The 16,929-nt window shown below is 41.6% G+C and overlaps 1 protein-coding gene and 1 long non-coding RNA gene across 2 annotated transcripts; one reads left to right on the forward strand and one right to left on the reverse strand.

The window, feature by feature from the left end:
• Nucleotides 1-66: 66 nt before the first annotated feature.
• LOC308405870 lies at nt 67-1,889 on the reverse strand. Its single transcript, XR_013973411.1, has 5 exons — nt 1,823-1,889; nt 1,578-1,679; nt 1,315-1,422; nt 638-744; nt 67-497 (listed from the first exon to the last, which is right to left on the reverse strand). It is a non-coding gene; the product is annotated as an uncharacterized lncRNA (long non-coding RNA).
• LOC308405861 (uncharacterized protein) lies at nt 1,693-12,507 on the forward strand. The gene is made up of 8 exons (XM_080896631.1): nt 1,693-1,851; nt 2,400-2,756; nt 2,860-2,955; nt 5,855-6,184; nt 7,016-7,348; nt 10,250-10,576; nt 10,718-11,053; nt 11,638-12,507. Exons 1-8 carry the CDS (start codon nt 1,815-1,817, stop codon nt 11,727-11,729), a joined length of 1,908 nt encoding a protein of 635 aa, XP_080752757.1. The 5' UTR covers nt 1,693-1,814; the 3' UTR covers nt 11,730-12,507.
• Nucleotides 12,508-16,929: the final 4,422 nt, after the last annotated feature.

Below are 16,929 nucleotides of genomic sequence, written 5' to 3' on the forward strand. Positions count from 1 at the left end.
CCTGAATGATTGAGCATGCATCAAAATCTCTTAAAGTGGTTTTTATTTACAAGTTTAGGGCTAAATTACACTCTGCTGCTCTTTAGAACTCAGCACCAGAAAAATAACCAAACATGCAAAAAGAAACCTGATTTTACCAAAAACAGTCTCCATTTCTTTGGTTTGACTCACTGTGGAAAATGTGCTTCTAATAGAGGAAGTGAAGACTACAAAACAGGCAGAAGAATCTGTGGCACATGCAGCCAGCAGCTGTGGTTTCCTGACCCTGCATGTTTGATGAAAAGAGGTCATCTGACTTCATGTTACAGTCACTAACTGGGCATGAGGCCTCAATTTATTATGACAGTCCAGATTACATGGTGGACGTTACTAATGCATTACTCCAGAATAAACTGCAGAAGGTCTGGAAGCTCTAAAATAAAATAAACTTGTGATATTCATTATAAGCCAATAATATCTCTTCCTGGCTCCAATCACAGACTGCTCTCAAATGAAACCTGTAATACAAGAGAAGAAGAGTGAACTGATCCTCTCACCTAAAACAAGCAGTCAGTGAGTGAGAGCATCCAAGAGTGTTTATTAGAGCTGCTATCAATGAATCGATGAAAAAGATCAGTGAAGGATTTCAGTGACTCACAGAGGAGCAGATGCAGTCTTCATGTTGTCGGGATGATGACTGACAGCAGAGCGACATCATCACCTTCACTACTTCCCTCTTAACATCATCAGCTCGGCACGCTGCTTCTGCAGAGTGAGCTGAGCTGCTGAACTGAATGAGTGATTTTCACAGCAACACAGAGGAAACTTTTTCTTTTATAGTTACTGAACGAGATGTGCAGTTCCCTCTTTGCCTTTCCACAGAAAACTGAATAAATATTGTTATTTAAAACTCTAACATGTAAAGAAAGAATACAAACTACAATATTTGTTAATCCTAAACTAATATATCATCACTGTTAGAGGTGGAAGGGTAATACTTGACCTTGACTAAAATATAATTAATAACTACTAATATTCTAAATACTGTTACTCTTACACTGTGTTACCAGTACATCACTCCTGTTCTTTTCTAATGATAATAATAATATTGTTTATTGCTGAATTGAAGTTAGCTATTGTTATTATAAAGTTAACTGTTGCTAGCATCTGCATTTTCTTGCAGATACTAACCACAGTTACCTTTATAGTGACGGCTGCTGTTGGGGGAAGTATTTTAAACCTGTCCTCTTGGTTTTATCAGCAGTACAAAGTTGAATTAGCCATATTATATAAATAACCAGCATTGGTTGTTATGTTTTCATTAGAAAGTGTTACCTGCTCAGCTTCTGTCTGTCACTGAATAGACTCACATTTCACCACCAGCCTTTCATGTAGTCTGCAAATAACAGTGTGTGGGCCCCCTGGTGGGCTGTGAAGCTGCTGCTGGTAGACAGTAATAAAACATAATTTATTATTATTATGATTATTATTATGTTCTGTATTCACATTTATCATATGTGGAAGTATACGAGGAAACAAAGATAATATTTCACTTTAGTCTGACGTGATGATTAAAATTTAAACTGGTCCTGACTCACGTTTCTTTTCTCTTTATTTGCTTTGTTTCTCTTGTCGTCGTCTTTACTGGCTAGACATACGTGAACAGTCCCGTCCTCCCTCTGAACAAGTGTTTCCTCTTCCTGAATGAAAAAATTGAAGGTGTGTTCGTTTAAGGTGAGGAGCAGGTGGATTATGTCTGTGGATCTACTGCTGATTTCCTCAGGCAGAAGACGACTGAAGGAAAAGTTTTAGCTATTTGCTGTTTTTACAGAAAGATGAAGACCCTGTTGGTGTTTGTGATCCTCCTGCACGGTAAGAAAATCTGCCTCTGTTCTCACGATCCAAGCTCCATTAATGTCACACTTGCAGAGACACACAGAGACACACACAGTCAGACAGGTTTGTGTGCATTCATAAACAAGGTGAGGTCTCAACTGCCACATGCTGTTGCAGTTGAGATTATCCGAGCCAGCGTAACTTTATCTTAAATGTCTTCTCTCACTGAAGCAGTGAGACAAAAATGGTCTCTATCTGTTCTGTTATCAGCTCGAGTCCCTCTAAGCTGATGCACTTGGCGGTTTTCATTTCCTCTCTAGCCACCATGACAGTGTAACTGGTCTCACGGGTTTTGTGACAGTTATGAAACAGCCGCCACTTTGGTCATGTCTCAGGAATAATGTCCTTACTTATCTAAACTAATAAAAAAAACACTGAATCAACATGATTTCATGAAATCAGCCGGTGTGCATCACTGGAACTGCTGCATTGTGTCTGTGTCTACTTCAGCCTGTAATAAGTTTCCTGCTGTCATAATAAAGTGTGGGAATGAGTTCAGGTTTAAACTCTTCCTGTCCTCACAGTTTCCCAGCATGCCTCAAGTGTGAAGGTGCAGGAGGGAGCAGAGTTTGTCCTGCTGCCGTGTAAGTTTCTCAGTGTTAATGTGAAAGAATGCGCAGCTGTGTGGAGCCGGTCCGACCTCAACCCACCCACAGTTCACCTGCGTGAACCGGAAGGTGATAACCTTCAGAACCAAAACCAGCATTACAGCGGGCGAACGTCCATGAATACTGATGCTCTGGAAACTGGAAACCTCAGCCTCACTCTGAAAAATCTTCAACTGTCTGATAGTGGCAACTACACCTGCACCGCCCGCAAGTCTGGTATTGAACAGGGTCAGGCAACAGTGCAGCTGCAGGTCCAGAGGGCCACAGGTGGAGGTCAGTGCAAACAAATGAAAAATCATGTGCAGCGTTAGAGATTCTGCAGCATTATTTTAACATCACACAATTTTCCTGTTTTTGTTCACATTTTTGTTGTTAGGTCGCAGCAGGGTCACAGTTCTCCTGGTTTTCTTGAATTTGGCTGCTTTCTTAATTGTGGGTGGAGGCATGTACTTCAGACACTATTTTGTGAAAGGTAAGTGATTTGTCACATGTGTGATGTGGTCAAATTTCCAATTTCAAATGATGGTGGTTAGTGATCTTGACCTCAGATTTATCCAGCCATGTTCTTAAGGGAACCAGCAACCTGAGAAAATGTACAATTTTAATAAAGGTTTGAATTCGATGGCAGTAACAATTTTCCAAAAAGTTGCAGCAACAAAAACTATTTAACTAACATTTAACTGAATTAGGCTAATTGGCAACAGGTCAATAACATTGTTGAGTATTAAGAGAGGCAGAGTTACCCGAAGTAAAGATGTTCAGAGTTTGCAAAAACAATTACAAAATAATTGCAATGTTTCTCAGGACAGAATTCTGAAAACTATAAATATCTCATCATTTACGGCACATAACATCGCCAAAGGTTTCAGAGAATCAGGAGCAATCTCTGTGCACAGCAACAAGGCTGAAAATCAGTCCTGGGTACCTGCGATCCTTGTGCCCTCAGGCAGGTCATGAGCTTTGAAACATTTACAGATATTACTGCAACACACTTGACTATGCCATGCACACATGCAGGTTAAAGCTGTATCATGCAAAGAAAACAGCGCATGTGAACATGATCCAGAGACACTGCTATTCTTCTTTGGGGCAAACGTCAGTAAAAAGTCGAAAACTGTTCTGTGGTCAGACGGATTAAATTTTAGGATTATGGGAACAACATGGACACTGCATCCTCAAAAGGAGGCATCTGACTTGTTATTAGAGCTCACTTACAAAACCTGATCTCTAATGGTATGTAATAGTGCTTCCACATCTGGAAAGGTGCTCAAAGGTATTTACAGGTTATACAACAACAAATGCTCCAATTGATACGATGTCTTCTTAAGTGAAGGCCTTACATATCTCAGTAACATCATACTAAACAGCGTCTGATAAAATAGCAGGGAAGAGTTCAGGTCCTGAACTGGTCTGCTTGCAGTTCAAAGCTTTTACCAGCTTAGAACATCTGGAGCATCATGAAACAAGCATCACTCATTTTAAGTTTACTGTTTGTATTTTCAGAGAAATTCTGCTTTTATTGTTGTTATTCAAGGCCATGGGCAGTGGGGGGTACTGGGAGTTGTGCTTTACCCTGTCATAAAAAGGCAGACACAGCAACACAACTTGCCAAAAAAATCCAAAAAACTCTTGAAGACATTTAAACACTTGATCTTCTGTCCTGTTTCCAGCTATCTAAGAATGCTGTGATTTTGGAAGCTGTAACACATAAGTAGAAAGTCGTCCATTAAAGCATCATCAGAAATGGTCTCAATGGAAGGGCAGCTGTCAGGTAGCCATTCTTGATACAGAAGAACTGAACTCGCTGCCAGTGCAGTAAAAGCATTTCTGGATTTTTCTTTTTTTAAATCACAATGTCCTTCAAAAGTCCTGGAGAACTACTCCTGAACACTGCAAAAAGCTGCCTAACACAGTTCAGACTGTGCTAAAGAATAAAGGTGGTCATGTAAAAATGACAAAAATATCAAAAATGTCAAATATTGACCTTCAAGATCAAGACATTCAAGATCTTCTGTTTTTGCCTTAAATACTTTGCACATATTTAACTAAATCGCTCCACCGATTTCCCAAGATATGAAGACATGAGGGGCTTTTGTGTGGTGCTGTGTCACTTCGGTACCTAGGATGAATGATAAATGGAATACATATAAAGTCCAATGAGCTTCACCTATGATTCCAGTTACACCAGTACAAGCTGAATAACACCCCACAGAGAAGAGAAAAAATATGATTCCAACCTAAACCAACGGGCAGAGATACCATAATCACAAAATAATACAAATGTTTTCAGGAACAACACTAAAAATACACAGTAACTATTTAAATCACTCCCTGCTCCACTCAAGCAGACACATGCCAAAGGTTAATTCAATTCAATGCAATTCAATTTTATTTACACAGCACCAAATCACAACAACAGTCGCCTCAAGGCGCTTTATGTTGTACAGTAGATCGTACAATAATAGATACAGAGAAAAACCCATCAATCATATGACCCCCTATGAGCAGCACTTTGGCAACAGTGGGAAGGAAAAACTCCCTTTTAACAGGAAGAAACCTCCAGCAGAACCAGGCTCAGGGAGGGGCGGGGCCATCTGCTGTGATTGGTTGGGGTGAGAGAAGGAAGACAGGATAAAAGACATGCTGTGGAAGAGAGACAGAGGTTAATAACAGGTATGATTCAATGCAGAGAGGTCTATTAATACATAGTGAGTGAGAAAGGTGACTGGAAAGGAAAAACTCAATGCATCATGGGAATCCCCCGGCAGCCTACATCTACTGCAGCATAACTAAGGGGGGATTCAGGGTCACCTGGTCCAGCCCTAACTATATGCTTTAGCAAAAAGGAAAGTTTTAAGCCTAATCTTAAAAGTAGAGATAGTGTCTGTCTCCCGAATCCAAACTGGAAGCTGGTTCCACAGAAGAGGGGCCTGAAAACTGAAGGCTCTGCCTCCCATTCTACTTTTAAATACTCTAGGAACAACAAGTAGGCCTGCAGAGTGAGAGCGGAGCGCTCTAATAGGGTGATATGGTACTACAAGGTCATTAAGATAAGATGGGGCCTGATTATTTAAGACCTTGTATGTGAGGAGCAGGATTTTGAATTCAATTCTGGACTTAACAGGAAGCCAATGAAGGGAAGCCAAAACAGGAGAAATATGCTCTCTCTTTCTAGTCCCTGTCAGGACTCTTGCTGCAGCATTTTGGATTAGCTGAAGGCTTTTCAGCGAGTTTTTTGGACATCCTGATAATAAAGAATTACAGTCGTCCAGCCTGGAAGTAATAAATGCATGAACTAGTTTTTCAGCGTCATGTTTTAGCATCTTAAAGACTTCCTGTGCAGCTGATGATGATGTTTGTTGTCCTCTCAGTCCCGCAGGTGAAGGTGGATTCAGGGGTGGAGTCTGTTGAACTTCCCTTTATAACCACAGTTCACCTGCCTGATGACGCTACAGTGATGTGGACTGACAGCTTTAAAAGGATAGTCCATGTGCAGCAAAGTGACTCTGACCAGCCTCAACAACAACAACACTGGTTATATACACACAGAACCAAGATGAAGAGAAAACAGCTGACAGTTGCCAACCTCAGTCTGACTCTGAAGTACCCCACAGACAAAGACACGGACACCTACACCTGCACCGTCAGCAGCAAGGAGGGAAGCATCCTGCTGAAGAAGCAAGTGAAGCTGAAAGTCAAAGGTCAGAGCTGAAGATACAGATCAAAGGTTTACAGTATAGGAAAATGGTGAAGTTCGGTAACAAGAGCCTGTCATCAATAATGTGTCTGTGGTTACTATGGTGAACAGGGTTTTATGAGTGAGCTGCAGATACAGGAGGTCCCTACGTTTTTGGACACTTTGCCTGGGGTTTATGTGATTACACAGGGACCTCAAAGGGGCTTTTAAACAGCTTTGCGGTGCCTTAGCTCTTACAACACATTATTTTACAAGTACTCATCTAATAAAAGGCTGCGAGGAGAGGCTGGAGTTGAAGTTGACTGAGTTTGGGTGCCGAGCTTGCAGCTCTGAGATTACCACACTTGCGCAAGTAAAAACCGATCGAGGTCTGATTGTCTTGCTTTGTTCATCGGGATAAGTCTCGGAGCTAGCGAGGCCTGCGAGTGCAGACCTAACAACCACAACAGACGTTTCTTTAAGTTCATTTTGAGCACAAGCTGAGCATTCAGAGAGCAGATCGAGTGACCAGCTGTCTGTGTAGTTGAATCATAGTCTAGTAACTTCTACAGTTTCTTTGAAAGATTCTAAGAAATAATATAAACCTTGAAAGATGAAAATAAAAACTTTACTCTGCAGAAACAAACAAAGGATTTGATTCTGTACATTTGGCACAAAGGATTCTGGTAAAGAGTCAGCTCTGCTGCTGATTGGACAGACACCACTGTACTGTACTACTGTGGAGCAAAGGAACATATTTCAGAGTCGAATTGGTCAAACATGTTCTCACTGAAAAGGTTTAACCTCACGCTGCTGCACTGGCTGAACAACTCATTGTGCTTTGTTGTCCTCTCAGTCCCCTGTGTAGAGGTGAAGGATGGGGTGGAGTCTGTCCAGCTGCCCTGCAAAACCAGACTTCGCCTGCCTGGAGATGCTAAAGTGGAGTGGACTTGTATTTACATTCGAACCAGGAAGGTCCACGTGTATGAGAACGGCTCTGACCAGTTTAAAGAACAGGACCAGTTTTACAGAGACCGAACAAAGATGAATGAAGACCTGCTGAAAACTGGAGACCTCAGTCTGACCCTGAAACACCCCACAGACTGGGATCACTACACCTACACCTGCACCGCCTACAGCAGGGAGGGAAACATCCTGCTGAAGAAACAAGTGGAGCTGAACGTCAGAGGTCAGTGCTGTAGATACAGGTCAGAGGTCATGTAGGAGTTTATTCTCTAAAAGCTTTTAGTTTGAATCTATTTTCAGTTCATTCAAATAAAATAAATTCTTTGATGTTTTGACTAAAAGCCAAAAATGTCAGGCGGAGCAACTGTGTGTTTAAATCAGTGGTTCTTAACCTTGTTGGAGGCACCGAACCCACCAGTTTCATATGCGCATTCACCGAACCCCTCTTTAGTGAAAAATAAAATATGATTTTTTTTCATATTCAAGACATAGATATGTTTTTTACTGGTGCACAAAATGACCCGTGCACGAACATCACCTTGTTCAAAGAACAAAACCAACACAATGCACGAACTTACAGCAAATTACATACAAATGTACATACTGCGAATCAGTGTGACTTCTGCTGTTGCCTTTGAGAGACCAGTTCAGATGTGGCTTCACCTTGGCAAGTGCCAGTCTCATGTCATTTTCACAGCAAAGTCTGTTCCTCTTCTTCGTTTTTATGTCCAGCATCCTTGACAGGGATTGCTCGCAAAGATATGTTGTAACAAATGGTATAAAAAAAATCCAGGGCTTTCTTAGCAATAACTACATATTTGTCCATTTGTCGACACCAAAACGTTGAGAGCGTTGTTGTTCTGAAGAGTTGCTGTTGAACCTGGCTCTGCTGAACTTCAATGATTTCATCAAGGTATTCATCATCGACATCTGCTGTCTCAACAGCAAACGTGAACGGCTGTCTCACCCATGCTGGATATGAATCTCTTGTAGGAAAATATCTGTCGAGAGACTTTGCAAGCTCATCTAAATGTGTTGCAATTGTTTATTTCTCTTGATCCTTCTTCAAAATAAAAGCCTCTGGCATGATTTGAGTGGGAGGGAAACATCCTCATGAAGAAACAAATAAAGGTTCAGGTCAAAGATAAGAAACCAAATAACAGCTTTGCTTATGAAGTAAGACTGACAGATTCTTTAAGGATCCCAACTTGTTTTATTTTTAACTCCACAGTCACATATTTGGTTCACAACATAGGTTTCATCTGCTTTTAGTTCTCCTGTCACAAGCACTCACTACAGCAAACACCATTGCATGTTAGATTTAGGAGAGCTTTTTCTACAGCCTGAAGGTAGCCTATGCTTTACCTGATGGGTACAATGTTGGTGTTGCTGCTGCTCCTGCTACTGAGAGTGCTGGCGTCTGGGAAGTGGTTCTCAAAACTCTTGAACAGAGGCGGGGTTTACGACACCAACTCTCTGCCATCTACAATCCAGTTTTGAGATCCCTCCCCAGACGCCTTAACGCCCACTCACATCCTGGGCCATCTGACCTCAGGAAATCACATGATAGGGTGGGGAAAGGTTTCACAATGAGCTCACCCAAAACCCTGGCTGATTGTGAAACACACCCATTTTCACACCTTGGCTCAGGCGATTAGAGGATCATCAGGGGGTCCTTTTGTCCCTCTGTGGGGGGAAACTCCCACTAGGTTTATATCTGGGACTCTCCACCATTTGACCTTAGAACTGAAGAAGCTTCTCGGATGAGAGGTGAAACGTCTTCAAGCAACTTAAAGAAGTCCAGACGCTTTTCTTTCCAAGCTCCTTAGACTGAGTAGACAAATCTTGCCCCTGATTATTACCACCTGTATATTTTAAATTACATTTTGTTTGTAGTGTCAGTTCACAGTCGCTTCAATGAGTTTTATATTGTAAGGTTCAGTAAAGACCTCACTGACCTTGTTCTTTTTTTTTTTGTTTATTTGTTTATTTATAAGGAACCCCATTAGCTTCCACAACAGTGGTTGCTAGTCTTCCTGGGGCCCAAACCATCAAATACCACCAAATAAAATGTTACCCAATGAGTTGGATGCAAATTGTCCACTGTGGAGATTATTTTGACACCACATAATTTGGCTCTTAGATCCACAATAAGGTTTTACAATTCTGAAAATGTAAACATGTGAATATTAAAAATTATATAAAAAAGCAAAGAAACCCAAAACAAAACACTCAAACAAAACACACAATTTCCATTACAAGTGACATTACCCTCTACAATTTTTACAAATACATTAAAAACTGCCTAAATAGGCTTTTAGGTGATTTTTAAAATTATGAATAGAAGCCAATTCTCTAATTGCATAAGGCGACTTATTCCACTGAAAAGATGCTCTAAATATAACAGAGTTTTTCAAAAAGTTACTTTTAACACGAGGAATTACTAAATTGTGGTTAGTTGACAATCGTGTAGCATGATTATGTATTTCATCTGGATGCTGCAACTGAGCATAAAAAAGTGTGGTGTGTTTACCAGTATTGCTTTCTTTAAAAATACAAGTAAGCCATAGTATAATTTAGCTTGTACAGAAAGCCAAGAAAGTTTATCGTGCATTTTATCAATACTTGTATAGTATGAACACCTTAACACTAATCTGGCCGCCCTATTTTGGACTAACTGAAGTCTGTTCAGATCTGTCTTATTAGCTGCTGACCAAATGATTGAGCAGTACTCTAGATGAGATAATACTAGAGCATTAATGACATCTTTCATAATTGAAGAAGTGATGTAAAAAGAGCATTTCCTAGCTATAGCTATGCCCTGTCCCATTTTCTTAATAACAGAGTTGATGTGCTGAGACCATGAAAGGTGGTGGTTTATGGTAACACCAAGTAATTTAATCTGGGTGACCTGTTCTAATACCGATCCAGCTATGGAAAGATTTAGTTGTGGGCTGTTGACTAAGCGTACTCTACTTCCTATTAACATGGATTTGGATTTAGACACGTTTAAAATCATGTTGTTTTTACTTATCCAATCAAACACATTCAGCAAATCTAGTTGTAACACGCTTGTCAATTCAGAGTGGCTACTGGCTGAATAAAACATGGTGGAATCTTTCAGTGTGTCGGGTGGAGGTGGAGGAGGGGGCGGAGTCTGTCCAGCTGCCCTTCAAAACCACAGGTAACCTGTCCAGTGCTGAAGTGGAGTGGTGGCGCTATGAACCTGAACCACCAATTACAGTCCACAAATATGAGCAGGGCTCTGACCAGCGAGACAAACAGCACCAGGTCTACAGAGAACGAACGAGGATGGAAGCAAACTCACAGATGACTGGAGACCTCAGTCTGACCCTGAAGAAACCCTCAGACAGAGACACGGGAAAATACATCTGCAGTGTCAAGGACAAGAGGATGAAGAGGAAGAAAACGGTGCTACTGATAGTGACGAGTCAGTATGAGTGTGCATGTCAGAAAATATTTCTGTTTGTGTGGTTGAAAATCATTATTCAACCATTACCATTAACCAAATAAAAACCTGCCTTGTAGATTCACTTCTGTCTGTGCAGCTCATGATGTGGTTTTCCTTCAGACTGTCAGGTGGAGGTGGAGGAGGGGGCCGAATTTGTCCGGCTGCCCTTTAGAACCACAGAAAACCTGCCTGAAGATGCTGAAATAGTGTGGAGACATACTGAATTGGATCCACCACTGATCGTCCACGTGTATGAGAACAGCTCTGACCGGCCTCACAAACAGCACCAGGATTACAGAGACCGAACGAAGCTGAATGACGACCTGCTGAGAACTGGAGACCTCAGTCTGACCCTGAAACAGCCCACAGAGAGAGACAGTGGAGAATACAGCTGTGATGTCAGCAGCAAAGAAAGAAGCATTTTAAGAGAGACCACAGTGCTATTAAAGGTCAAAGGTCAGTATGAAAATATAGGTTTTCTCTTTCTCTTTTCTCTTTCTCTTTCTCTTACTTGGGCGATCATGGCTCAAGAGTTGGGAGTTCGCCTTGTAATCGGAAGGTTGCCGGTTCGAGCCCCGGCTCGGACAGTCTCGGTCGTTGTGTCCTTGGGCAAGACACTTCACCCGTTGCCTACTGGTGGTGGTCAGAGGGCCCGGTGGCGCCAGTGTCCGGCAGCCTTGCCTCTGTCAGTGCGCCCCAGGGTGGCTGTGGCTACAATGTAGCTGCCATCACCAGTGTGTGAATGTGTGTGTGTGTGTGAATGGGTGGATGACTGGATATGTAAAGCGCTTTGGGGTCCTTAGGGACTAGTAAAGCGCTATATAAATACAGGCCATTTACCATTTACTTGTGGGGACCAACAGTCTCTTTTGGGAACACCCCTCGAGTTTGATTTGCATTTTTGAGGCTCAAAATGTGAGCAAGGTTAAAGTTAGGTTATGGTTAGATTTAGTCAATCTTTATAGATGGTTAGGGAAAACATTATGTCAAGTAGATGGCTCCACTAAGATATGTGTGTGTGTCCTGTGTCTCCTCTGCAGGGAGAGTTCAGGTCCAGGATCAAACAGGGGACATCAGGAACAGAAGCAGCTCCATTGATCCGACTCCTCTGATGGCTGATCAATCAGTTTGATCTGAAGGCTTAGTTTAGAATCAGCTGTTTGATCATAAACATGGATAAGCCTCCTCTTTCAGCTTATCACAAGGACACAGTGGGAAAGTGATTCTCAAACTGTGGTATGTGGGCGTCCTCTAGTAGTACAAGGGAAGCCTCCAAAGTTTTTTTTAAGATTAAAAAATATAGCATGTTCTGACTGAGAAAATATAATAATGTGCTATGCGGTGGCGAGCAACACAGCTATGTTAGCATAACATAAACACAGTGAAGATGGAGGATGAATGAACTTTTTTCCACTCAATAAAAGTTAAGGTGAGGGTTCCTGACGGTGAGGGACAAATGCAATCGCATGGCAGGATGCTGTAAGCGGACCAAACATCAGTCAGGAGAACAACTGAGATGATTGCTGGGAGCAGTAATTAAAACAAGTGAAAAACACAACAGCGTTGATAAATGCAGAGTAGTTTGGCCCCAGAAGCAGGTTTTATCAGGTCATCACTTAAAGATTGGAAGTCCCACCTGCTGCAGATGTTTTAATGCAGTACAGTTGTTATTGTCACCTGTCACATCCTGTTTATGACAGTTAAAATAAATAACATTCATATAAGAAATAAAATCATCTCGTGTAAACTTTCTGTGGTGTTAAATATACAGTGTTGGGGAGTAACGGAGTACATGTACCAGCGTATTTAAAATACAAAATATGAGTAACTATATTCTGTTACAGTTACTGTTTAAAAAGGTGGTATTTAGAATACAGTTACTTTGCTGAAATAAATGGTCTTTTCCTGTTTCATGTGTTATACTATGCCCTCTGTATATATATATATATATATATATATATATATATATATATATATACATATATATATGTATATAATAACCACTGCAGCCAAGAAGAGAGCCTGACGAGCCCAGTTGTAAGTAAGCTATTAAGACTCGACTGTACACTGTGTTCGTGTTTTCCTCTGAAACAATACGAGGGCATGTATTGTGTAACCTTCCCAACACTGTAAATGGGCCTATACTACTGTACTTTAATATCGGTCATAAGGGTGGTACTACAAGAGCTATATATTTCACGAGGTGGTACACATTGTGAGAAGTTTGAGAATCACTGCCTTACATTTATTTATTTATGCTTTTATTATTTGTATTTAACCAGGGAAAAGGTTAAAAAAGTGATTTTGGGAACATTTTTGTCTCTTTTGTAGACCTGGACACTCTTTTTATTTTATGAAAAATAAACAAAATATCAATTAGAAAAAAATCTTTCTTCAAGGCAGTCCAGAAACACACTCATCTTTTACCTTCCACGTTCACTATATTTCTAAACCACTTTAAAACAACATAACGGCTGACCAAAGTGCTGTAAAAGAAAACAACAATTAAGCCATAAATCAGTACAGCTACGTGTAAAGAGTAAAAGTTTCAGACAGATAACAACTCATACTGGGTTAAAAGTCAAGGAGAAAAGAAGCGATTGAGCCTGTCTGACCTCCAGAGGAAGCTCATTCCACATTTTAGGAGCCAAAGCTGCAAAGGCTTTCCTGTCTCCTCAGGATTTATTAAATGTCTTCAGTCAAACGCATCTGGTTAGCTGAGGAACAGGTGACGGCATGTGAGGGTGAAGCACCTCAGACAAATAAGAAGGGGCAACACCATTAAGAGATTTAAAAACCAAAAAAAGAAGAATTTAAAATGAAACTTAACAGGAAGCCATGAAGGGGTACTAAAGGGCCACAACCTTTTCTCTCTGTCACTTGATGAGTTTTCATAGACCTTCTCAATCATTTAAAAAAGGACATGTTATCTTACTGACACATTATTTTTAATGCCATTGTTTATCCATAACAGTGACACCACTTCCACGTTTCACGTTTGGCATTATTGTTAGAATTATTATGAGGGAAGTTTTTATTTATGGGGATAACAACAGATAGCATTGTTATATTTGTATAAACTTTATCAAACCAAACATTACAATGTGCTTTACAAAACACATGACTCAGAATACCATGCACCATTCAGGCACCATAACAAAGGGTTAAAATAGCACAATTGTAAATTATAACAAAGAAATAGGAACATTTGGTGTATCCAGTTAAAATAAACCTGCACTCAACGCTTTTCTTTCCAAGCTCCTTAGACTACGATGACACAAAGCAAGATAAACGATGAATGAATGCCAAAATGAATGAGTTGACATTATTATTCCTTTTTAAAACGACCGAAAATACCAAAGCCCATTAAAAATATGTAACAACTAAGATTTACAAGCAAGGCAACAATGTGGAGAATTGAGTAGTACTGTTGCTTTACAGCAGAAGGTTGTGGCTTTAGCTGGCTGAGATGTTTCTATGTAGGTTTTACATCTTCTCTCTCAGTTGGGTGTGAGTTCAATTTAGTGTCATTTACAACAACAGTCACCTGGAGGCGTTTATATTGTAAGGTAGATCCTACAGAGAAAGTGGAGGGAGACGAGGATAAAAACACACTGTGGAACAGAGCCAGACAATAAAAGTAACTACTGCTCCAGAGCTTAAACAACTCTAAAAGGGTTAAACAGCTCTGAGAGCCTTCTCTCTCTCTCTCTTTTCTTCCTGTCTCAGTAAGCATGTGTGGGCATGTGCTGCTTACCTCTCTTAGATGTGGTTCCTGCAGTCTTTCCCGCCCTCCTGTCAAACCCTCACATGTTGAAGACTGACTCAGCTGCTCTTCAGCGCATGGAGGAAGAGGACGAATGATAGAGTGAGAAGCTGTACAGCAAGCGGCTTCTTGATTTTTGAAAGCAGTTTTTGGCACAATCTGGATTGAGAGTGGATCAGAACGGCGAGCTGTAGTGTGGTGTACAGTGGGAAAGAAAAAAGGAGGGGCGAAGGAAAGATTCTTTGAGGGAATGGCGTCATAAAAAACACTGAAAAAAAGAAAATTAATTAATTAATTGATTGATTAATTTTTAATTTTGTACTGTGTAAAGGTTTATTTCCAGGTGATTTTTAATTAATTTTTTTCTGAGTTTTTTTTTTTTTAACTTTTATTTGGTTTACTCAGGTGTGAAACTACAAGGAAAGCCGATGTCCTCTTCTTTCCTCAGAAGTGATCTGTGGCCGTCTGAATGACTTTTCCATTCCTTCCACAGATGTGTTTTCACAAAGTGTGAAGCTGGATGGATGTAATCACAGCTTTTTAGTCCCACACAAATCAGCAGGAGCTCCCGCCTCTGTCTGCAAACAGGCCCAGCAGCATTATTCTGCTGGTGAATGCATTTAACTCAGTGAAGAGCATGAAACACGAGGCCTTCACCCTGCAAAGCCCAGAGTGTCAGGCTTGAACCAGGAATTATTGAAGTTTTTGAGAGTCCCACAACATCAGAGGGATTTTTACTGCCCAAGAAAAGAAGTAAATTGTAATTTATATATTTAAGGAATAAGCTGAGAATGAGAAAGTAAGAGATGTACGAAGTCACACACACACTGGAGAGTGTGATTAGACAGTTTGTGAAAGAGGAACATGAAAGTGAGAGGAAAAGGAAGTTAAAAAAAAAAAAAAAAAAAAAAAAAAGGAAGTTAAAAAGGAGAATTCAAAAACAAGAGAAAGAAAAGGGAGAGTAAGAAGAGGTCGAGCTCACAGGAAGAGAAAAAGTGGAGCATTGTAGAAATTTGAAGGGATGTTGGCGTTCATGCCAAATTTTGCAGATATGTAACATGGAGGGAGGAGCAGAGGTGACCTTTGACCAGCCACTCAAGGCACTTCATGATGACTGATGTCAGTGCAACACGGCGGTAGCATTTCAGCCAGGAGACCTCTGATTTCTTAGGAATGGGAATGACGGTGGTTGTTTTGAGGGATGTGGGGACCACTGACTGCCTCAGGGAGAGGTTGAAGATCTTGGTGAACACCCCTGCCAGCTGGTTGGCGCATGCTCTGAGAACCCGGTAAGCTTCTCCAAGATCGTATTCATATTGCGTTCAATGTGCACAGTCTGAGTACTCACGGCTATCCTCACTGCTTCAATCATGGCAGTCAGCTTTGTGGGGTTCTGAACAGCTGTGACAGCAACACCGGGAATGTTTTGCAGACGTCCACACACAGCTTCACAGTGGTCCCCCTGAGGGTGTCCAATTAATTTCATCTGCATACTCGCCAGTAATTCTGCTATTACAGTTGTATACATGATTTCTGTCATGGTCCGGGTGAGTGCTGGGTCTTCCCACAGGGCGTTTCCACCCCTGGGTGGAGCCGCCACATCATGCTGAGAGGCTGCACCTGAGCCTAATTGGAATTGCCGGCTTGTTAAGAGCAGCGCTCAGACTCACACCTCGCTAGATCATCTGCAAACCTTTGTCAGTCAGGGCTTCCACAGTTTCAGCTGTTCTTAGCCGTTTCATGTTTTTTCTGACGTTTGTGCTTTCTCCACTCTCAGAGGACCTCCGGACATTGCAAAGCCACTGCTGTAATTTGTTTAGATTTCAGCGCTGGTCTGCTCACAGTTTCTCCGTGCCCACCTGCCCCCCCCCCCCCCCCCCCCCCCCCCCCAGGAGTTCCTGTACTGGCAGATTACCCAGTGTTGGGTTCTCCATCCCATCCACAACAGCCCCATGGCTTACACCGCGGACACTTCTAGTGCTCTTTATAGCTTTGTTTCATAGAAATGCCAAGTCGGCCATGTGTGTTTCACAGTGAAAGGTTATGAATTTCTGAGTTAAACCTGTGCCCTCAGTTCCTCGAGTGTTTTTGAGTTATTCCTTGATTACGTTGAGCAGTTCTAGGTAATGTTAAGCTCTTTGAGCACCTCTCACTGTTTTCGCTGTTTGCATCAATTGCACCATTGCAAATAAAGCTTTGTCATGCTCGGTCCCTGCGCCTCAGAGTATTGTTTGCCTCTGTTTTTCCCACTGGCCTCAGGCCGTGACAATTTCTCTCCAATTCAGGCAGATTTTCTGCAGAAGATCACGACCCAGCAGACTAGGCATCTCTCCTTGCACCACACGTAGCGTCGCTGCAGTTTCTTGACCCTGATATGCTGATGCACCTCTATAGCGCCAAGCGGGTGAATGCATTCACCGGTGTACTGTCTCAGTCGCTTGGAAAGCCGGCATCCCGCCCAAGTGCCACAAGCTGTGGTAGGTGGCTTGGCTGATCACGGAAGCCGAGGCCCCTGGCTCAACCTCCATTTACTGCTCTTCCTATTTACATGGATAATGGCATAGAT

Source organism: Rhamphochromis sp. 'chilingali' (assembly GCF_963969265.1).
Source record: "Rhamphochromis sp. 'chilingali' genome assembly, chromosome: 1".
In the NCBI taxonomy this organism is placed as follows: Eukaryota; Metazoa; Chordata; class Actinopteri; order Cichliformes; family Cichlidae; genus Rhamphochromis; species Rhamphochromis sp. 'chilingali'.

Bases quoted from the DNA above. Each gene is read 5' to 3' on its own strand.
- LOC308405861 (XM_080896631.1), top strand. From the start codon at position 1,815: ATGAAGACCCTGTTGGTGTTTGTGATCCTCCTGCACG. The intron at 1,852-2,399 runs GTAAGAAAATCT...CTGTCCTCACAG, and splicing joins GTTTGTGATCCTCCTGCACG to TTTCCCAGCATGCCTCAAGT. The intron at 2,956-5,854 runs GTAAGTGATTTG...TTGTCCTCTCAG, and splicing joins CAGACACTATTTTGTGAAAG to TCCCGCAGGTGAAGGTGGAT.